Source organism: Fulmarus glacialis, unplaced genomic scaffold (genome assembly GCF_000690835.1).
Source record: "Fulmarus glacialis isolate BGI_N327 unplaced genomic scaffold, ASM69083v1 scaffold44743, whole genome shotgun sequence".
Lineage (NCBI taxonomy): Eukaryota > Metazoa > Chordata > Aves > Procellariiformes > Procellariidae > Fulmarus > Fulmarus glacialis.
The window spans coordinates 31,887-46,783 of NW_009204439.1; the positions used below are offsets into that span (position 1 = coordinate 31,887).

At 36.4% G+C, this 14,897-nt stretch overlaps 1 protein-coding gene across 1 annotated transcript in view; it reads left to right on the top strand.

The window, feature by feature from the left end:
- Positions 1-14,897, top strand: part of MON2 (MON2 homolog (S. cerevisiae)) — a gene marked incomplete at its 3' end in the record, with an annotated part of 35,696 nt that overhangs the window by 16,900 nt on the left and 3,899 nt on the right. Inside the window, exons 11-23 of the mRNA XM_009574992.1 lie at positions 813-1,045; positions 2,268-2,349; positions 3,596-3,777; positions 5,006-5,118; positions 5,726-5,830; positions 6,085-6,165; positions 6,253-6,326; positions 6,405-6,495; positions 7,822-7,923; positions 8,643-8,645; positions 10,164-10,274; positions 11,050-11,225; positions 14,361-14,523. Of these exons, the coding sequence (XP_009573287.1) occupies positions 813-1,045; positions 2,268-2,349; positions 3,596-3,777; positions 5,006-5,118; positions 5,726-5,830; positions 6,085-6,165; positions 6,253-6,326; positions 6,405-6,495; positions 7,822-7,923; positions 8,643-8,645; positions 10,164-10,274; positions 11,050-11,225; positions 14,361-14,523 (1,516 nt within the window). The remainder of the gene's footprint in view (positions 1-812; positions 1,046-2,267; positions 2,350-3,595; positions 3,778-5,005; positions 5,119-5,725; positions 5,831-6,084; positions 6,166-6,252; positions 6,327-6,404; positions 6,496-7,821; positions 7,924-8,642; positions 8,646-10,163; positions 10,275-11,049; positions 11,226-14,360; positions 14,524-14,897) is intronic.

Here is a 14,897-nt window from a genome sequence, read left to right on the forward strand (position 1 = left end):
GTAGTTTGTAGAGCAAATGATGAAATAGTGGTTGTTGGGGTGGCATGTAGTTTTTGTAACAGGCTGTCTCTCCTTGTGTAGACACTGCTGCTGTGGCAGCTACAATCTGTTTCCTGTTGGGTTTGTAGCTCAGCAGTTCTTTATGTGCTTTTAAGGTAAAATATGAAGAAAAATGGCAATGAGGCTGCAGTTCCAGCATAGTGATGTTTTAATCGCATGGTTTTCAGCAGTGAATCATGTAGGCATTTCCTCTTTGTACAAATAACTTGCATTGTTTATCTGTGCATGTAGGTGACGAATATTTAGTCATGTGTTATCTAGCTATGACAGGCTTTTTTGGTCATATGGATTCAAAGATAACAATAATGGAACATCTGACTTGTTCTCAATTCGTTATAACTATATTCACACTGTCACAACTTTCTGACCTATCTCCTCTATTGTTCCTATGTACTTGTGTTCTTCTGAATAGGTTCAGTTGCAGTGGCTTTAAGTAAAATAATGGTAAAAGTAGAGTAATTAATTCAGTGATGCTTGCTCATATGTGTTAATTTTTTTAAATATTTATTTGCAGATCTAAATACTGTACTCAGGGTTTGTACCCTTTCATTTACTGTTTTATTTAGTGACTCATTTATTCTTAATGACTTAATTAATCAGGAAGGTTATTTTCTTGAGTTGCTATAAATCTTGAAGGATCGTATTTGGGGCCTGTTTGTACTTAACATTCATTTGGAATCTTGTTTTTTATTATTGTTTTTAATCACAGTGGTACTGTTACACACTTACTTGTCATGCTTTCAATTTTTTAGTTTGGAAATGCTGGACAAGGTAGAGCCACCTACGATTCCTGAAGGCTATGCCATGTCAGTGGCATTTCACTGTTTACTGGATCTTGTCCGTGGTATCACTACCATGATTGAAGGAGAGTTGGGAGAGGCAGAAACAGTCAGTCAAACCACAACAGAGACAACTTCATTACCAGCACAGTCTTCGGGGCAGCAAGACTTGCAGTCTGTATCTGACCAATCAGAGAAAGAACTAGGTATATAAAATACAGCAGTTTTACATAAAGCAGCATTGAAATAGTTCATGCTTTGTTGCTTAAATTTATTGTTTCTAAATGGTATATAAAAACTTTTAATGAAGTGGTTTTCCGGGTTTTTTTGTAATGGAACAGCAGTAGTCTCTAAAAAAAATACTTGATGTACTGCTTCTGTCCTGTAGCACCTTAGCCATAGACTCTATACTGTTCTACATGTATGTATGTGGGATGTGAGGGAGAGATAACAGGCATTCTATTCTCCAGAAATACTGTTCTGCCTTCCTGTGTCCTTAATTCTGCTTAACACTAAGATCCAAGGTCACAAGAGACAGCCTGACTGAGAGAAATGTGGCAGTTACAACCACATTAAAAGAAAAATGTATTTCTGCTAACGAGAGAAAGATGTTTTAATGGAGAGATTTTAAGTAAGATGGAAGTAGTTAGGGAAGAACTCCTTTAGAAGCAGAAGTAATAGGAACTGAGGCTTGTATTTCTGTAGCATATGAGGAGTCTGTATATGTACATACAGAAAGACTTGGCTCTCAGGAGTGATTTTGGCTTGTGTAGCAGGAAGCTGAGACTCTAGTGCTGGAGTTTGTGCCGAGGCACGAAGGCAGCAGAAGAGGAAAGGGGTTTGTCCCGAGCGCTGCCCGCGGCCTCGGGAATGTAGAGCTCTCCATGGTGCTGCAGGCAGCCCCGGCTCGGCCCAGGCTCATGGCACCACGTGGTAGAGGGAGGGAGGTGTGGAAATGATACGGGCAGATTAATGGGTCTGTTAGACCTTTTTTTTTTTTTTTTTTTTTAAAAAATATTAAATTAACAAAAAAACTAGGAAGATTTATTTTAAATACCAGGGGAGAGTATTTTTCCTTCACTGCAAAATTTCAGTGAGTTTCTTGTCCCACACTTATGCACTTCTGAATGTTTATTTTTACAGACAAAGATTAAAAATAGTTATTTGTAAGATCTTTTTGGTGTAATTTAGAATAAGCATTGCCTTGGTGACATTTTTTACTTTAGCAATGTTACTTTAAATGTGACTGTTTAAATGGTACTGGTGTGAGTGTGTTTGTGTAAACACATGTATGTGTCTGTGTAAATGTACATATAAAAACACACTTTAAAAGACGCAGTAGTGAGCATTTTGTTTGTGATATAATTGAAAGTTATTAAGTAAAATACTGTGTTTCTGCTATAAACAAGTGTATGTATTTCTTTCAAGTTAGCAGAGCTGTCTGGGAAGAAATGGTGAATGCTTGTTGGTGTGGTCTTCTGGCTGCTTTATCCCTCCTACTTGATGCAAGGTATTTGGTCTTTCATTTCTCTTGATTTTTCTAAGATGACATTCCTAGCTATATTTTGAACTGACTTTGATGCCGGTCAAGTTGACAGTTGCATGAGAGAGTGCTGTTCATGGCACCTGAGCAGACAGGTTTGTGGGTTAGTGATGGTTAGACTGAGTGAGGATCTGTTAAGAGTAAATGACACAGAAGTCTCCAGAAGTCTAGCATCGACCTTTAATGTATTTCAATATAGAACAACTAATGACACTTTCAAAGGCTTGCATTTAAACTATTTAAATTATCTTTACTCCTTTTTGCTTTGACTGAATGTTTCAACCCATTGAAGTGATTCTACCCATGTCCTGATTACTGTTGATAAGAGACTAAACAATGTCTCAGTACTTGTTAGTACTATGCAGTCTTTGAAGTGGAAAAAGCTGTTTACTAGGTAATAACTTTGGTAACTTAATTGTCTCTTTCAAAGAGTCTTTAGTTATCAAACATCATTTTCTGAAATTAGTGTTAAATACCTCCTCATAGTCTCCTATGCTGGTTTTGGCTGGGATAGGGTTAAATTTCTTCCTAGTGCTGTGTTTTGGATTTAGTATGAGGAGAATGTTGATAACACACTGATGTTTTCAGTTGTTGCTAAGTGCCCTGCTAGTCCAAGGACAGCTCCCATGCCTACTGACTGAGCTAGGTACACAAGATGGGAGGGAACATAATCAGGACAGCCAGCCCAGCTGGCTAATGGGGTATTCCATACCATGTGACGTCATGCTCAGTATATGAATGGTAGGCGTGATCCAGGAAGTACCGATTGCTACTTGGTTATTGGTCAGCACGGGTGGTGAGCAATTGCATTGTGCATCACTCATTTTGTATATTCTATCATCATTATTATTATTTTCCCTTTTCTGTTCTATTAAACTGTCTTTATCTCAACCCATGAGTTTTTCTCACTCTTACCCTTCCGATTCTCTCCCCGTCCCACTGTGGGGTGTGGGGGGGAGTGAGTGAGCGGCTGCGTGGTATTTGGCTGCCTGCCAGGTTAAACCACGACATCTTCTTTGGCAAGTCATTTAGAACTAAAGACCAATTTTATAGGAAATGGTTCTGAAGAATTTTGTTGATCAATTATGCTTGCTCTTCAGTATTTATAATGTTGACAGGTTTAAAGTATATGTTCTCATTGCTTTCAGTTTTGGTTAGCTGCCTGCTTCTGTGTCATGGATTAATTCTTACTAAACGATGTGTACTCTTTCAGCACTGATGAAGCTGCCACTGAAAATATTCTGAAAGCAGAATTGACCATGGCTGCACTTTGTGGAAGACTGGGTCTTGTAACATCCAGAGATGCCTTTATCACTGCCATTTGCAAAGGATCCTTGCCTCCTCACTATGCCCTTACTGTATTAAACAGCACAACTACAGCTCTGTCCAGCAAATGTAAGTATATAGGTTATCCATAATTGTGTTTCCATGTATTGTCCTCTAAACCCAAGTTTTCTCAGGATGTGTTTGCAAAGATACGCAACTGTAGTATTTGGCTGTACTAAATTATGTCAGAATCCTCAGACAGAATCTAAACTGCCTGCTTTCCAGAACTGGTTAGTCTTGCAGTATCTGCTGGGTATCCTAAAACTTCCTGAATGCTTAGCATATGTCAGAAGTTCATATTCTAAGGAGATCTATCTATCATCCTAAAGGTCTGTTAGGATATGCAATTAAGACATTCAAATTCTGAAAAGGTCTCTGGGCAACTCAGATACCTAAAAGTTGGCTAGAACATCCTGCATTTGTGGTGTACTACAGTCTTTTCTACAGTTGTCTAGTGGTGGTAGTACTTACAGCATAAATGGAAGATCTTAAGTTCTGGGCTCTGTTCAGCTTACAGAAAGTTGAATTAATGCTTCTCACATCCTGAGGGAATGTTGTAATTCATGGGATATGCCAGTTGAGGATGTACTCTAATTTTTAAAATTAATCATTATGTATTGAGAAATGCAACTACCTGGAGAATATGCAGATAGATCTAACATTAGACCTCTTAATACAAAACAAAAATACCTTATTCTGGGAACAAGGACCAGCACCTTTACTCCAGCCCACAAGCTAAGTGTATTATTATATCGTAACTCTGTGAAGCAGTACGCGTGACTAAGCTACACGAATCTCTATGGAAATGAAGCAGTGAACTTAAGTTCTTTTACAGAGGTTACTCTTCTTTTTACAGGTGAGTTATAAAATGGGTGTCCTGAAGTCCTGTATTGGTAAAACATCACAACATAGCATTCACGATGCCTTCATTTTCTGAGTGCACTAGTACAATGGTAGCACACAGCGATACCATTTACACACAATTACCACAGATAACTAAGTTGAGACATAGTCTAATGCTCGTATCTTAGCACAAATATTTCAGTCTCGACATAAAATGTATTAATGTATTGCAAGCAATATCTAATAGTTAGTGAGAGGGAGTAATTGCTGGCTCATTTAACTCCATAAGGCAATGACATAATAATCTAAATATAACTAAAGGTCTCAAAGTGAGCTACCTTAAAGCTAATACTGTGAAAAAATTCTCTGGAGTGTGTTTGCCAGAAGGTGGTTGTTACTACAAGTACGTACTGGATTTTAAATTTAGATATTTTTCTTTTCAATTTTCCTCTAGCATATTCCATTCAGGGACAGAATGTTCAAATGATCAGTCCCTCAAGCGAGTCTCATCAGCAAGTTGTAGCAGTAGGGCAACCCTTAGCTCTTCAGCCACAGGGAACGGTAATGGTAAGTACAACTTGTAAGTGATCTCATCCTGCTTAACTGCTTCTTTTGGCATCTCAGTGTGTCTCAAAAACAGGCAACAGATAACCATCATTTTTAAGAATGCTGTTTATCTGAAATATTATCCTGAGCTTTTAATTTGGAACAGCCCTGGACAGCCAAGTTCTCTAACTGTAAAAGAAGACTTACTCTTGTTTTTTATCTGACTATTAGCTCAGCAGCTCCCATCCATTCCGTTTGAAAAACCCTAGGTCTCAGCTCTGTTATGTGCCTGTGTGTGAAGGTTCACTTATATGTTTTTTTTTAAGATAGACTCTGATTTTGTGGAGCAGATGCACTGAAAGCTGGAGTACTTGAACTTGTGTCTTTGATAATAATGTGAAGCTGGGGGGAGAGGGCAGTGATCAAATCGTATTCAACCCCAGCAAGATAAGACTGAGAGAAGAAGGAGAAATACTGAACTACTTCTCTAAAAAAGATACATTGCACCAGTGTAAACAAAATGTAGTCTCTAAGCTATTTAGTAAAAAATTTCAAGTTTCCTAGAAACACTATTATTGTAGAATAATAAAAATTGTGTGGTCACTTGGTTTTTGGTTTTTTTTTTTAGCTGACTTCCAAAAATATCCAGTGTATGAGGACGTTACTCAACTTAGCTCACTGCCATGGAGCCGTTCTTGGTACGTCGTGGCAACTTGTCCTGGCTACTCTTCAGGTATAATAGGAAATACTTATGCCTTGCTTTTATGCCTTGCTTTTTTGCCATAACTTGGTTTTGAGTTTTTATGTGAGCAACAGAAGAAGCTTTGATTCTACTCATGGTGTACTTTGAATTGCCTTCAGTAAGTACCGTAGCATTTCCCTTAAATTCTGTTTGGCTGGAAGGCTGCCGGCTAGTTCGAGTACAATGTTAGTTTCCTCTCTGCCTGAAAAGGCTTTTCTGCTGAAAATGGTCCTTTTGTATTTCAGCATCTTGTCTGGATTCTGGGACTGAAGCCTGGTGTTGGGGGTGCATTAAAACCTGGAAGAGCTGTAGAAGGGCCCAGCACAGTAAGCATGATTATTCATTTTACAGTTAGTGATTATGCAGTATTTTCTATTGCAATCTATAAGACACATTTCTGACTCTTTTTCAAGGTTCTGACTACAGCAGTTATGACTGATCTGCCAGTTATATCCAACATACTTTCAAGGCTTTTTGAAAGCTCACAGTAAGAAACCTTACCTTATAATTAAAATAATGTGTGTATATCAAACTTCGCAGTGTTTTGATAGCTGTTATTTTTCAGGTACCTTGACGATGTGTCTTTACATCACTTAATAAACGCCCTTTGCTCCTTGTCTCTGGAAGCCATGGATATGGCCTATGGAAACAATAAGGTATAAAAAGAGTTCTTTATTTTCTTTTTAGATATTTTTGTGAAACAGGCAGAAGACTTGTACATTAAGCCTTTAAGCTAACTATTTCTAATATTAAGACAGTAATACGTTTGATATTCTAGAGTAAAAAATAAATTATGAACTAGAGAATGTCTCGTTTATAATGGTTCATACAGTTACTATATTCTCTGAACATTCTCATTGTGTTCCTGCTATGTTTTTTGTTAACTAAGGAATGTCATGTGTTTGCATTAATCAGATTGTGGGTGGATAAAACTTTTAAAAGCCCTTGTAATTTCAGAGGTTAGGGATTCTGAATAACATAGTATATTCTGTGAGGTGCTCATTTTCATTTCAATTTTCTTTTATAATATACTTCAGAAAAAGCCTGACAATTTAGATATTAAAAACCCCCTGATAATTCGTATTTACTTGGGAAAATGATAGTATTCCTGTCAGCCTCAGTAAACAACCTTTAGCCCAGAAAGGTTAAAGACCCTGTGATTGAAGAGGATTGAGTATATATTCTCCTAGTCATAATCTAATCCCAGAGGAGAGTTTCTGAAAGATTTTCCTTGATCTATTACACTAGGGATAATGATGACAGAAAATATGCTTTATAATATCTGACAATTACAGCAACAAAGAATGAATTAAAATAAGCAAAGCTTGTGTTTAAAATCAGTTGAAAATGAGAATAAAAAATAAGCAGAAATGGGAACAGAGAATAATTCCAGCACAACAGTCATTTTGAATATAAGTTGGTTTAAAAAAAAAAAAAAATTAAAAGAAGCTTACCACAAATATTTGCATATGTATTTGATGAATGGGAAATTTATCATATTCCTGCAGGGCATTTATGAAGCCGATAGAAGATAAAACATAAGGGGATTCTTAAATGAAATACTGTATATTGTTTGTTCATATATAATTTTAAAAGTTGTGATGGGAAAAAGGCTATTTTGCTAGTAAAGTATGTTATAAAACTGGTTGGAGGGAGGACTATGTAAAAATTAGAGTTTTGAAAGGCATATCCATGCTCTGATTGTTGTCAAACTTGGAGGAAACTATATGAAAAATTATGAAAGAAGTATTCTTCATGGTAGGCTGTTGCTACCCCCTTGTGGCTTCTCATGAAGTACTGCAGATGCTGTGGAAACTTCCCAGCCATGCTACCTAAGCTGTTGTGACAGCGTTCACAGCCTACGAAACACAGTACTTCAATGAGATTAGTTGCACCTTAGTTTATAAACGATAATGTAGCAAAAGGCTCTGACATTATCTGAGTCACATCGAAGTCATGTGTTCAAATTCCATTTTATTAAGGAACCATCGCTTTTTGCTGTTGCTAAATTACTGGAAACAGGACTAGTTAACATGCACAGGATTGAGATTCTTTGGAGACCTCTGACCGGTCATCTTCTGGAGGTAATTAATTGCTTTTGTCAGTTGTACTAGAACTTAGTTTGTATTAATAAAGATCTTGTGGAAATGCATTTTTAAAGTGTAATTTAAAAAAAAAAAATTAAATTGTATTTACGTATTTTGTTTTTGCAACTTGAGTGCATCACAATTTGAATTTAAAAGTGAATTTATATATTTAAATTCCAGTATTTTAATATCTTTTATTGACTTTGTCTTTATGGTGCCGTCAGTCTTTATAAGTTTTAAACACAGCAATGTTTAAAATGGTCAATTTATTATACTTAATATGTGTGTTATAATTAAGGTAACACAAACAGGTTTCACTTTGGATTCACATAGTACAAATATCTAGGAAGATTTTAAGGCATGTTTTTGTGTCCTTACCAGATTGAAGCCATTAGATTTATTAACAAAGGGTTGGTTTGTTTTAAAAAAGTTTAAGCTAACATTTTGAATGGTCTCTTTTTAAGAGAATACTGTACAAATATAAAAATAGGTGTCATAATCCTATTTCAATTTCTTAAGTATTTTAACTTCAACATGAAATATATGCTCTATCATGGAAAAAGAATCTTGAATTTTGAATTTGAAACTAAAAACAGGTGACGGAATGTAATTGTAAAGTTTTAATTCTCTACACAGATATGTAGAACAGTGAAATGCAAGAACAGGGTGAGACTTAAAGTGGGTAAAGGAGAAAGCTTTTCTTCCTCATTTCCCAGAAAGTATCAGACACTTCCTTAGAACGAGTGCATTATTTCAAACAGTATTAAGGATTGGCCATCCCTAACTTATTTATGGAGATCATCTCCACATAATCTTTTATGTAGGAGAAGAAATTTGGATACTTAGGGGTGTAAAGACTTAAAGCACAGGCACCCCTCTCTTGCCCTTTTTTCCCCTCCAAGACAATAAGGTTCACCATCCACATCTTGAGACTCCGTGTTTTCATCTAGTAAGCAGTCTGTTTCAGTCTGTTATCCATTGTGGGTATTTGCCACTGTTTTGCAGGACATACACAGTCCATTTCAACTTCTTTTAAAGTATTGCCTTATTTCCTTTTAAACCTAAGTCGTCGCGGTACAATAAGGAAGGAGAAAACACCAGCTGCAAATTCAATTAAACACAACCTGAGGGAAGAATTCGTTCCCTGTCTCTGGAACTGATTACCTGGTCAGATTCAGAGAATCATGAAGTAGTTCAAATTCTGTCTTTTTTATATAAGGTAACAAAAATATAAGTAATTCAGGAGAGTAGCTATTTCTTGTCTGCGTTTTTTAACATTAAGCTAGCTCTTCTGCATCGTCCTTTTCAGTTTGGCTAGTGGCTGATAAGGGAATGGTCCACCAACCAAAACCGTCAGCCTTCCTTATGATCCTGCCTTGGACTTTGATTCTGGATTCTCACACCATCTGAGCTAGGGCTGGAAGGGTGGGTGGAAATAATTACGTAGAGGTCAATGAAACTGTAGACTTATTTGTTTGAGGGTAATGTATCAGCTATGGGAGTACAGTTCATACTAGGTATCTATGCAATGGATTTGCACAATGTTTTTAATTTTTCTGTTCTAAAAAAAGCAAGTAGCAAAACTATTAGGTTTAGATAATTAGGAGACAAAGAGAAATGAAGATACACGTCTGAAACTTAAGCTTGAAATAGTGTTCGCTATTGTTTTGTCAAGGTTTTGAAATAATGGAGTGTAAGGCTTATTGTACGTTCACTATGCAGTTACTTTTTGTATTTGAGAATATAGAAGAGCAGACACTTTCTGTTTTGGCTACTGTCATGCTTCCTCACTTGATTATGTTAAACAGTGCGTGAAAGATGAAACTTTGAATTTTATAGTAGCTTAAGGCTAAGTTAAATCTGAAACTTCCAGGCATTCATTGAAGAGTTGCTTGGTGCTTTTTAATCAATCATTATCTGAATTAGCAGTATATTAATTTTGGAAAATGTATTGGCTTGAACTGCTCTGGTTTTCATTATGTTTCCTTCTGTGTCTTTCACTGCTTCCTATTGCTTCCTTATTCAGAAGGTATGTCTGTCCAAAAGATAAAGATTTTTTTTACTATTAAACCTAACTTTATCATCTAGAGATTTATGGTATTGTTGTAAAAAAAAAAATTATAATATTGTATGTAAATTCTAACAGAATTAAAATATCCTTTTTTTATATATATTACATACATTAAAATCTTGGTTAAATAAAAGTGACTTTAAACAAAACATTGCTGTGTTTTCAGGTCTGTCAGCATCCAAACTCCAGAATGAGAGAATGGGGAGCAGAAGCTTTAACTTCTCTCATTAAAGCAGGACTGACATTCAGCCATGATCCTCCATTATCTCAAAATCAGGTAAAGTTTAAGAGCAGCTGCTTTTCTCCTTTTCTGGAACTTAAATTGAACATGAAATCAAAATCTTCCCTAGAGGAAGTTTTCTACAGTTCAATGAAAAGGAGGCATTCATAAAGCAACTTTACTATTGAGTTTATAAAGCCTACAGCTGTAACATTCAGATGTAACTATTGAGAATCACCTCATGCATTCTAATGAACTACCCTCCTTCCTTTTTCAAATGCATAACAAAGACTGGTGATGCTTGCATATTATGTCCATTTGTTAGAACAAATTATGGATCACCCTCATGAGTGCAAAAGAATTCCAGAATGTTTAGAAGTATATATGTGATGTGGTGGCAAGTGAAAAATAAATTGCCTAACCTTCTAAATCACAGCTATTCAATCCATTATTAATAAAATATTCTAGTATTTTTACTGAGGTTCAATGGATAGTTTTTTCAAGGTCTCTTTAGTAGGAAGCTGAGTCTAGCCCTGCTGGGTGAGCGTAAAGTTGCATGGCGGTTTTTAGGGAACTGTGACAGCATGTTGTAGCTACTTCCTGAGAGACCTGGAGAATGGGGGGGTGGGGGGGGGGGAAAAGCTGAGATCCTTTTAAACAGTTTTTTAGAAAGGCCAGTCTGACACTGAGTTTGAACATTTAGTGAATGAGTTACTGAAATAATTTAATGAATCTTCAATTGGTATTGTATGTTTTCACTTACTATACATAAAAATAATTAAGGATCGGTTAAATTTTAGCATCCTTAATATGCTTTATTGTTTACTTTTAGAGACTGCAGTTGCTTTTACTGAATCCACTAAAGGAACTGTCAAACATTAGTCATCCTGATATCAGGATCAAGCAGTTGGAGTGCGTGCTACAGATTTTGCAAAGTCAGGGTGACAGCTTAGGACCTGGTTGGCCATTGGTGCTTGGAGTCATGGGGGCAATCCGAAGTGATCAGGGGTAAGTGATGGAAATAATCATGTAAGATAAGAACAGTAGAAAGAACTCTGCTTTTATTTTCTTACTTTAATAATCACTTCGATAATAGCCATAATTTTCATTGTCATTTTTAGCTTATGAACAATTTTACTCAACAAAAAAACAGTTTTTAATTTTTCCTGTAGCACACTTTTATTTTATTGAATTAATCTTTCAGAAGACCAGAGTATGATTCCACTGTACCCTCTCCTGTGGTCAGCATGCAGTATACACTGAGGAGTACTCCTTGTGCCAATTCATTTGATCTTAACCATATGCTGGACACATCTCTGGTGCTTGCAGATAATTCTTTGTGACTGAGCTGTTGCTCACAGTTCCTCTGTTTTTTCTTTTTCTTCTTAAATCTTTGGGTAGTCTCTAGTGTGCCTCATCTTCTGAACGCTCTCTCTTTTTGTTGAAGTCTTCCTCCCTAAATGGCTGCTGGTTGCACAAGGATGGAAGATATTTACTTGCTGTGGGTGAATCCCTTGACTGACTGAGACAGCTGACTCTGTTGCCAACAGAGGGCGAATGTTACTGGTCTGGTCCTCTTGTCCACAAGGGAAAGTGAGAGGTGAAGTTGCAAGGAGTTTTTTTGAAATGAGCAGTGAAATGAACATCTGGCCCTGGAACTGTAAGCACCAAGAACTATACCCACACACTTAGACCATATTATTCCTTCTTTGGTGCTAGTCAAGACTAGCACCAGGATAGCTCAGCAAGTAACTCTATCAGAAGAATTCACCTTGGCCTATCTCTCCTTTTGCCCCAGGCTTCTGTCTTCTGGCCATATGAAGACCTCCTAAAGCCCCCACAAATGCTTGAAGGGTTTTGGTCTTGTACCCGCATTGCTTGCTCTGGCAATAGTACTCACCAAAATCCCCAAAGATGTCGGCATTTTTGGTTGTGAGCATCCTCTTTTTGGTAACCATGCTTCCTTTGGTACCTGCTGTTTCCACGCTTGGTGCAATCTGTTCTGTGGTTCCTACATGCCTTTTGATTTTCACTGTAGTTGTTGATGGATGAGAACCAACACAGATTCCTTCTCAAGACAGTCTTCAGATCCTTTTACATCTCAAACCCATACCTCACTGGCAGATATCTCAAGATGTTCATAAGATCTTGTGTTATATCTTAGTCTCCCCCTATAAAGCATATAGAATAATCTATTTTTCTTCAACTACATAGCACTGTTTGTCCACATCATACCAACTACAGTAGGAAAAAAAATTAAGCAAGCCTCCTTTTCCTTGGGAAGCAACTGAATTTCTTGCCTCACTTACAGCTGTGAGCACAAGATGCAGGCACTATTATCATACTTTAAATATAAACTTATTGACCATGAGACTTTCTTCACAAGTATCGTCCCTCTGGTCAGTGAACATCCTGGATTCCAGGACAGAAATCCATTTACCTTCCAGGAGAACTTCTTGCCAGGCTGCTGAAAATGCAGAAGATGCCATTTTGAGAGCCAGTGATACTTGGGTCACTTCTTGATTGTACGGTACTAGCCTGCCAAACAAAAAGAATTCTTTCTTTGAAGAATTTTTCAATGGGATGCCCCTGTTTATTTTAGGGATAGATAAAGCCCTATATGATCTTAAGTTTTCAAGCTAAGCTTAAGTTTCTTGCATTTATATTTACCTTTTTGGTGGCCACCTATAACATTAAGGACACTTTTACATTTTGAAGAGCTGTATTGCTGTTGCCACTTGCATGAAGGACTTTGAAACCTTTCTCTAAAGACATAGTAGTGTGGGACATTAATTGGGAAGTGAACTGTTTTGAATTTGTTCTAGTGGCTTCGCATTTGAAGATTCGAAAGAGAGGTTACTTTGGAACTTTGTAGTGGACAGGGAACTGCAGCAGTTTTGGGTGTGTTTCACTTTATAGACTCCTGTAACGAATGTGGGGGAAAGTAGTGTGTGAGCATTTCCTCCATCAGTATAGCAATGATAAATCCTTTGATCTTTTGTGGTAGGATGGATGTCTCTCTGCAGTATGCATCATATCAAAGAATTATTAGTTATACCATTACTGTCCATGTGAAATTTCTTGTGCATTTCTCTGGCTTCCATATCATGTTGGCTGTTACAATACAGTGGAAATGGCCCACCTATGATTTTCATTTGGAATTAATTGAAAAAATTATGATTTTATTTAGGATTTTGAAATATGTAACTGACATATCTGTATTCTGAATTTTTTCCTGGGATATATATTCTGAAAGACACTAAGTTTCTGTATTACAAACCTTTGGGATTTTTTCTTTTGTACATTAAACATTAAGCGTTAAAAAAAAAACCTACAGTGAAATTTAAATGCAGCTTCCCTATTTGGTATTATCTACACTCCACCACTCCTTTTGATTCCTTCATTTTGTCTCTCACTAAGCAAGGTTTTAGTTATAGATGACCTTGCTGCTTCTGAGAGCTCCTTCTCACAAACCTTTTCCATACTACATTTTTACTTTATGTTTGTATTCAGAATTTAATTCTGAAGGCAAAGTATTTATTAAAGATCTATTTAATGGCAGATATTTTGAAAATATTTTGTCTAACATAATATAGTATTGAAGCAAGTAAGACTACCATTATGTTAGCATACATCTTCTCTAATAAATAAAAACACGTTTTGCCCACCTGTTTGGCATACTTTAAGTAATTTGTAACTGCTGATAAAATTGTTCAGTACAGCTTACCCTCTGGAAGATTATCATGCTCAAACTTAAGCTTTGTTTTGTCTGCTATGGCTTTTTTAGAATGTTTTAGCTGACACATTTGAACTAACAAGTTCTAGAACTCTAGAACAGAGAAGTGGACTTTACTATATAAAACTAGCTGAGGACCACTGGAGAGTCTAAACTTCAACTTCACTGGCTAGTTAACATGGGCTAAAATACTTCATCAGAATTTGAAGCTTCAACTTAATGTTATATTTCCAAAAACCCTCCAGTTGAACCATTTAAAATGTTGCAAATTCATCTCAAAAACATTTTTTTTCCTTTTTTTAAATAATGCTATCTCCTGAGGTATTATATTCAAAACATTCCTGTGCTCTTGAAGAAATTTGAAATGAGTGTGTGTGTGTGTTTTGTTTTTGTTTTGTTTTTTTAAGAGAGTCCTTAATACGGACTGCATTCCAGTGTCTTCAGTTGGTTGTGACAGACTTTCTTCCAACAATGCCATGTACTTGTCTACAGATAGTTGTTGAAGTTGCAGGAAGCTTTGGACTTCACAATCAAGAGCTAAATATTAGCTTAACTTCAATTGGTTTGTTGGTGAGTTTTATATTAACCTACAGTGATGCTGCTTGTGGCTTTCATTTTCTTTTCTTTTTTTTTTTTTTAAATGAAAATTAATCTGTAGTCAATTCTACAAATGAAAGCCAAAACCTATTTTTTGAGTTCTTGCTGAACTCCCATGCTGTCATTTGGAATCATATGTAAATTGAGTGAGCACAATTTATCTTTAATCTGTATGACTCCAGGGTTAGGTAAAGAAATAGTATTGTGTTGTAACCATGTTCATCAGTATCTTATTTTTAATACATTGTTTCGCTTTCTAGTACTTCATGTATAACTGGGGCCTAAAAGCAGAGGCTAAGAAAAATACTTTCTGCACCTTGCAGTATTTATGTACTGATCTTCTTCCA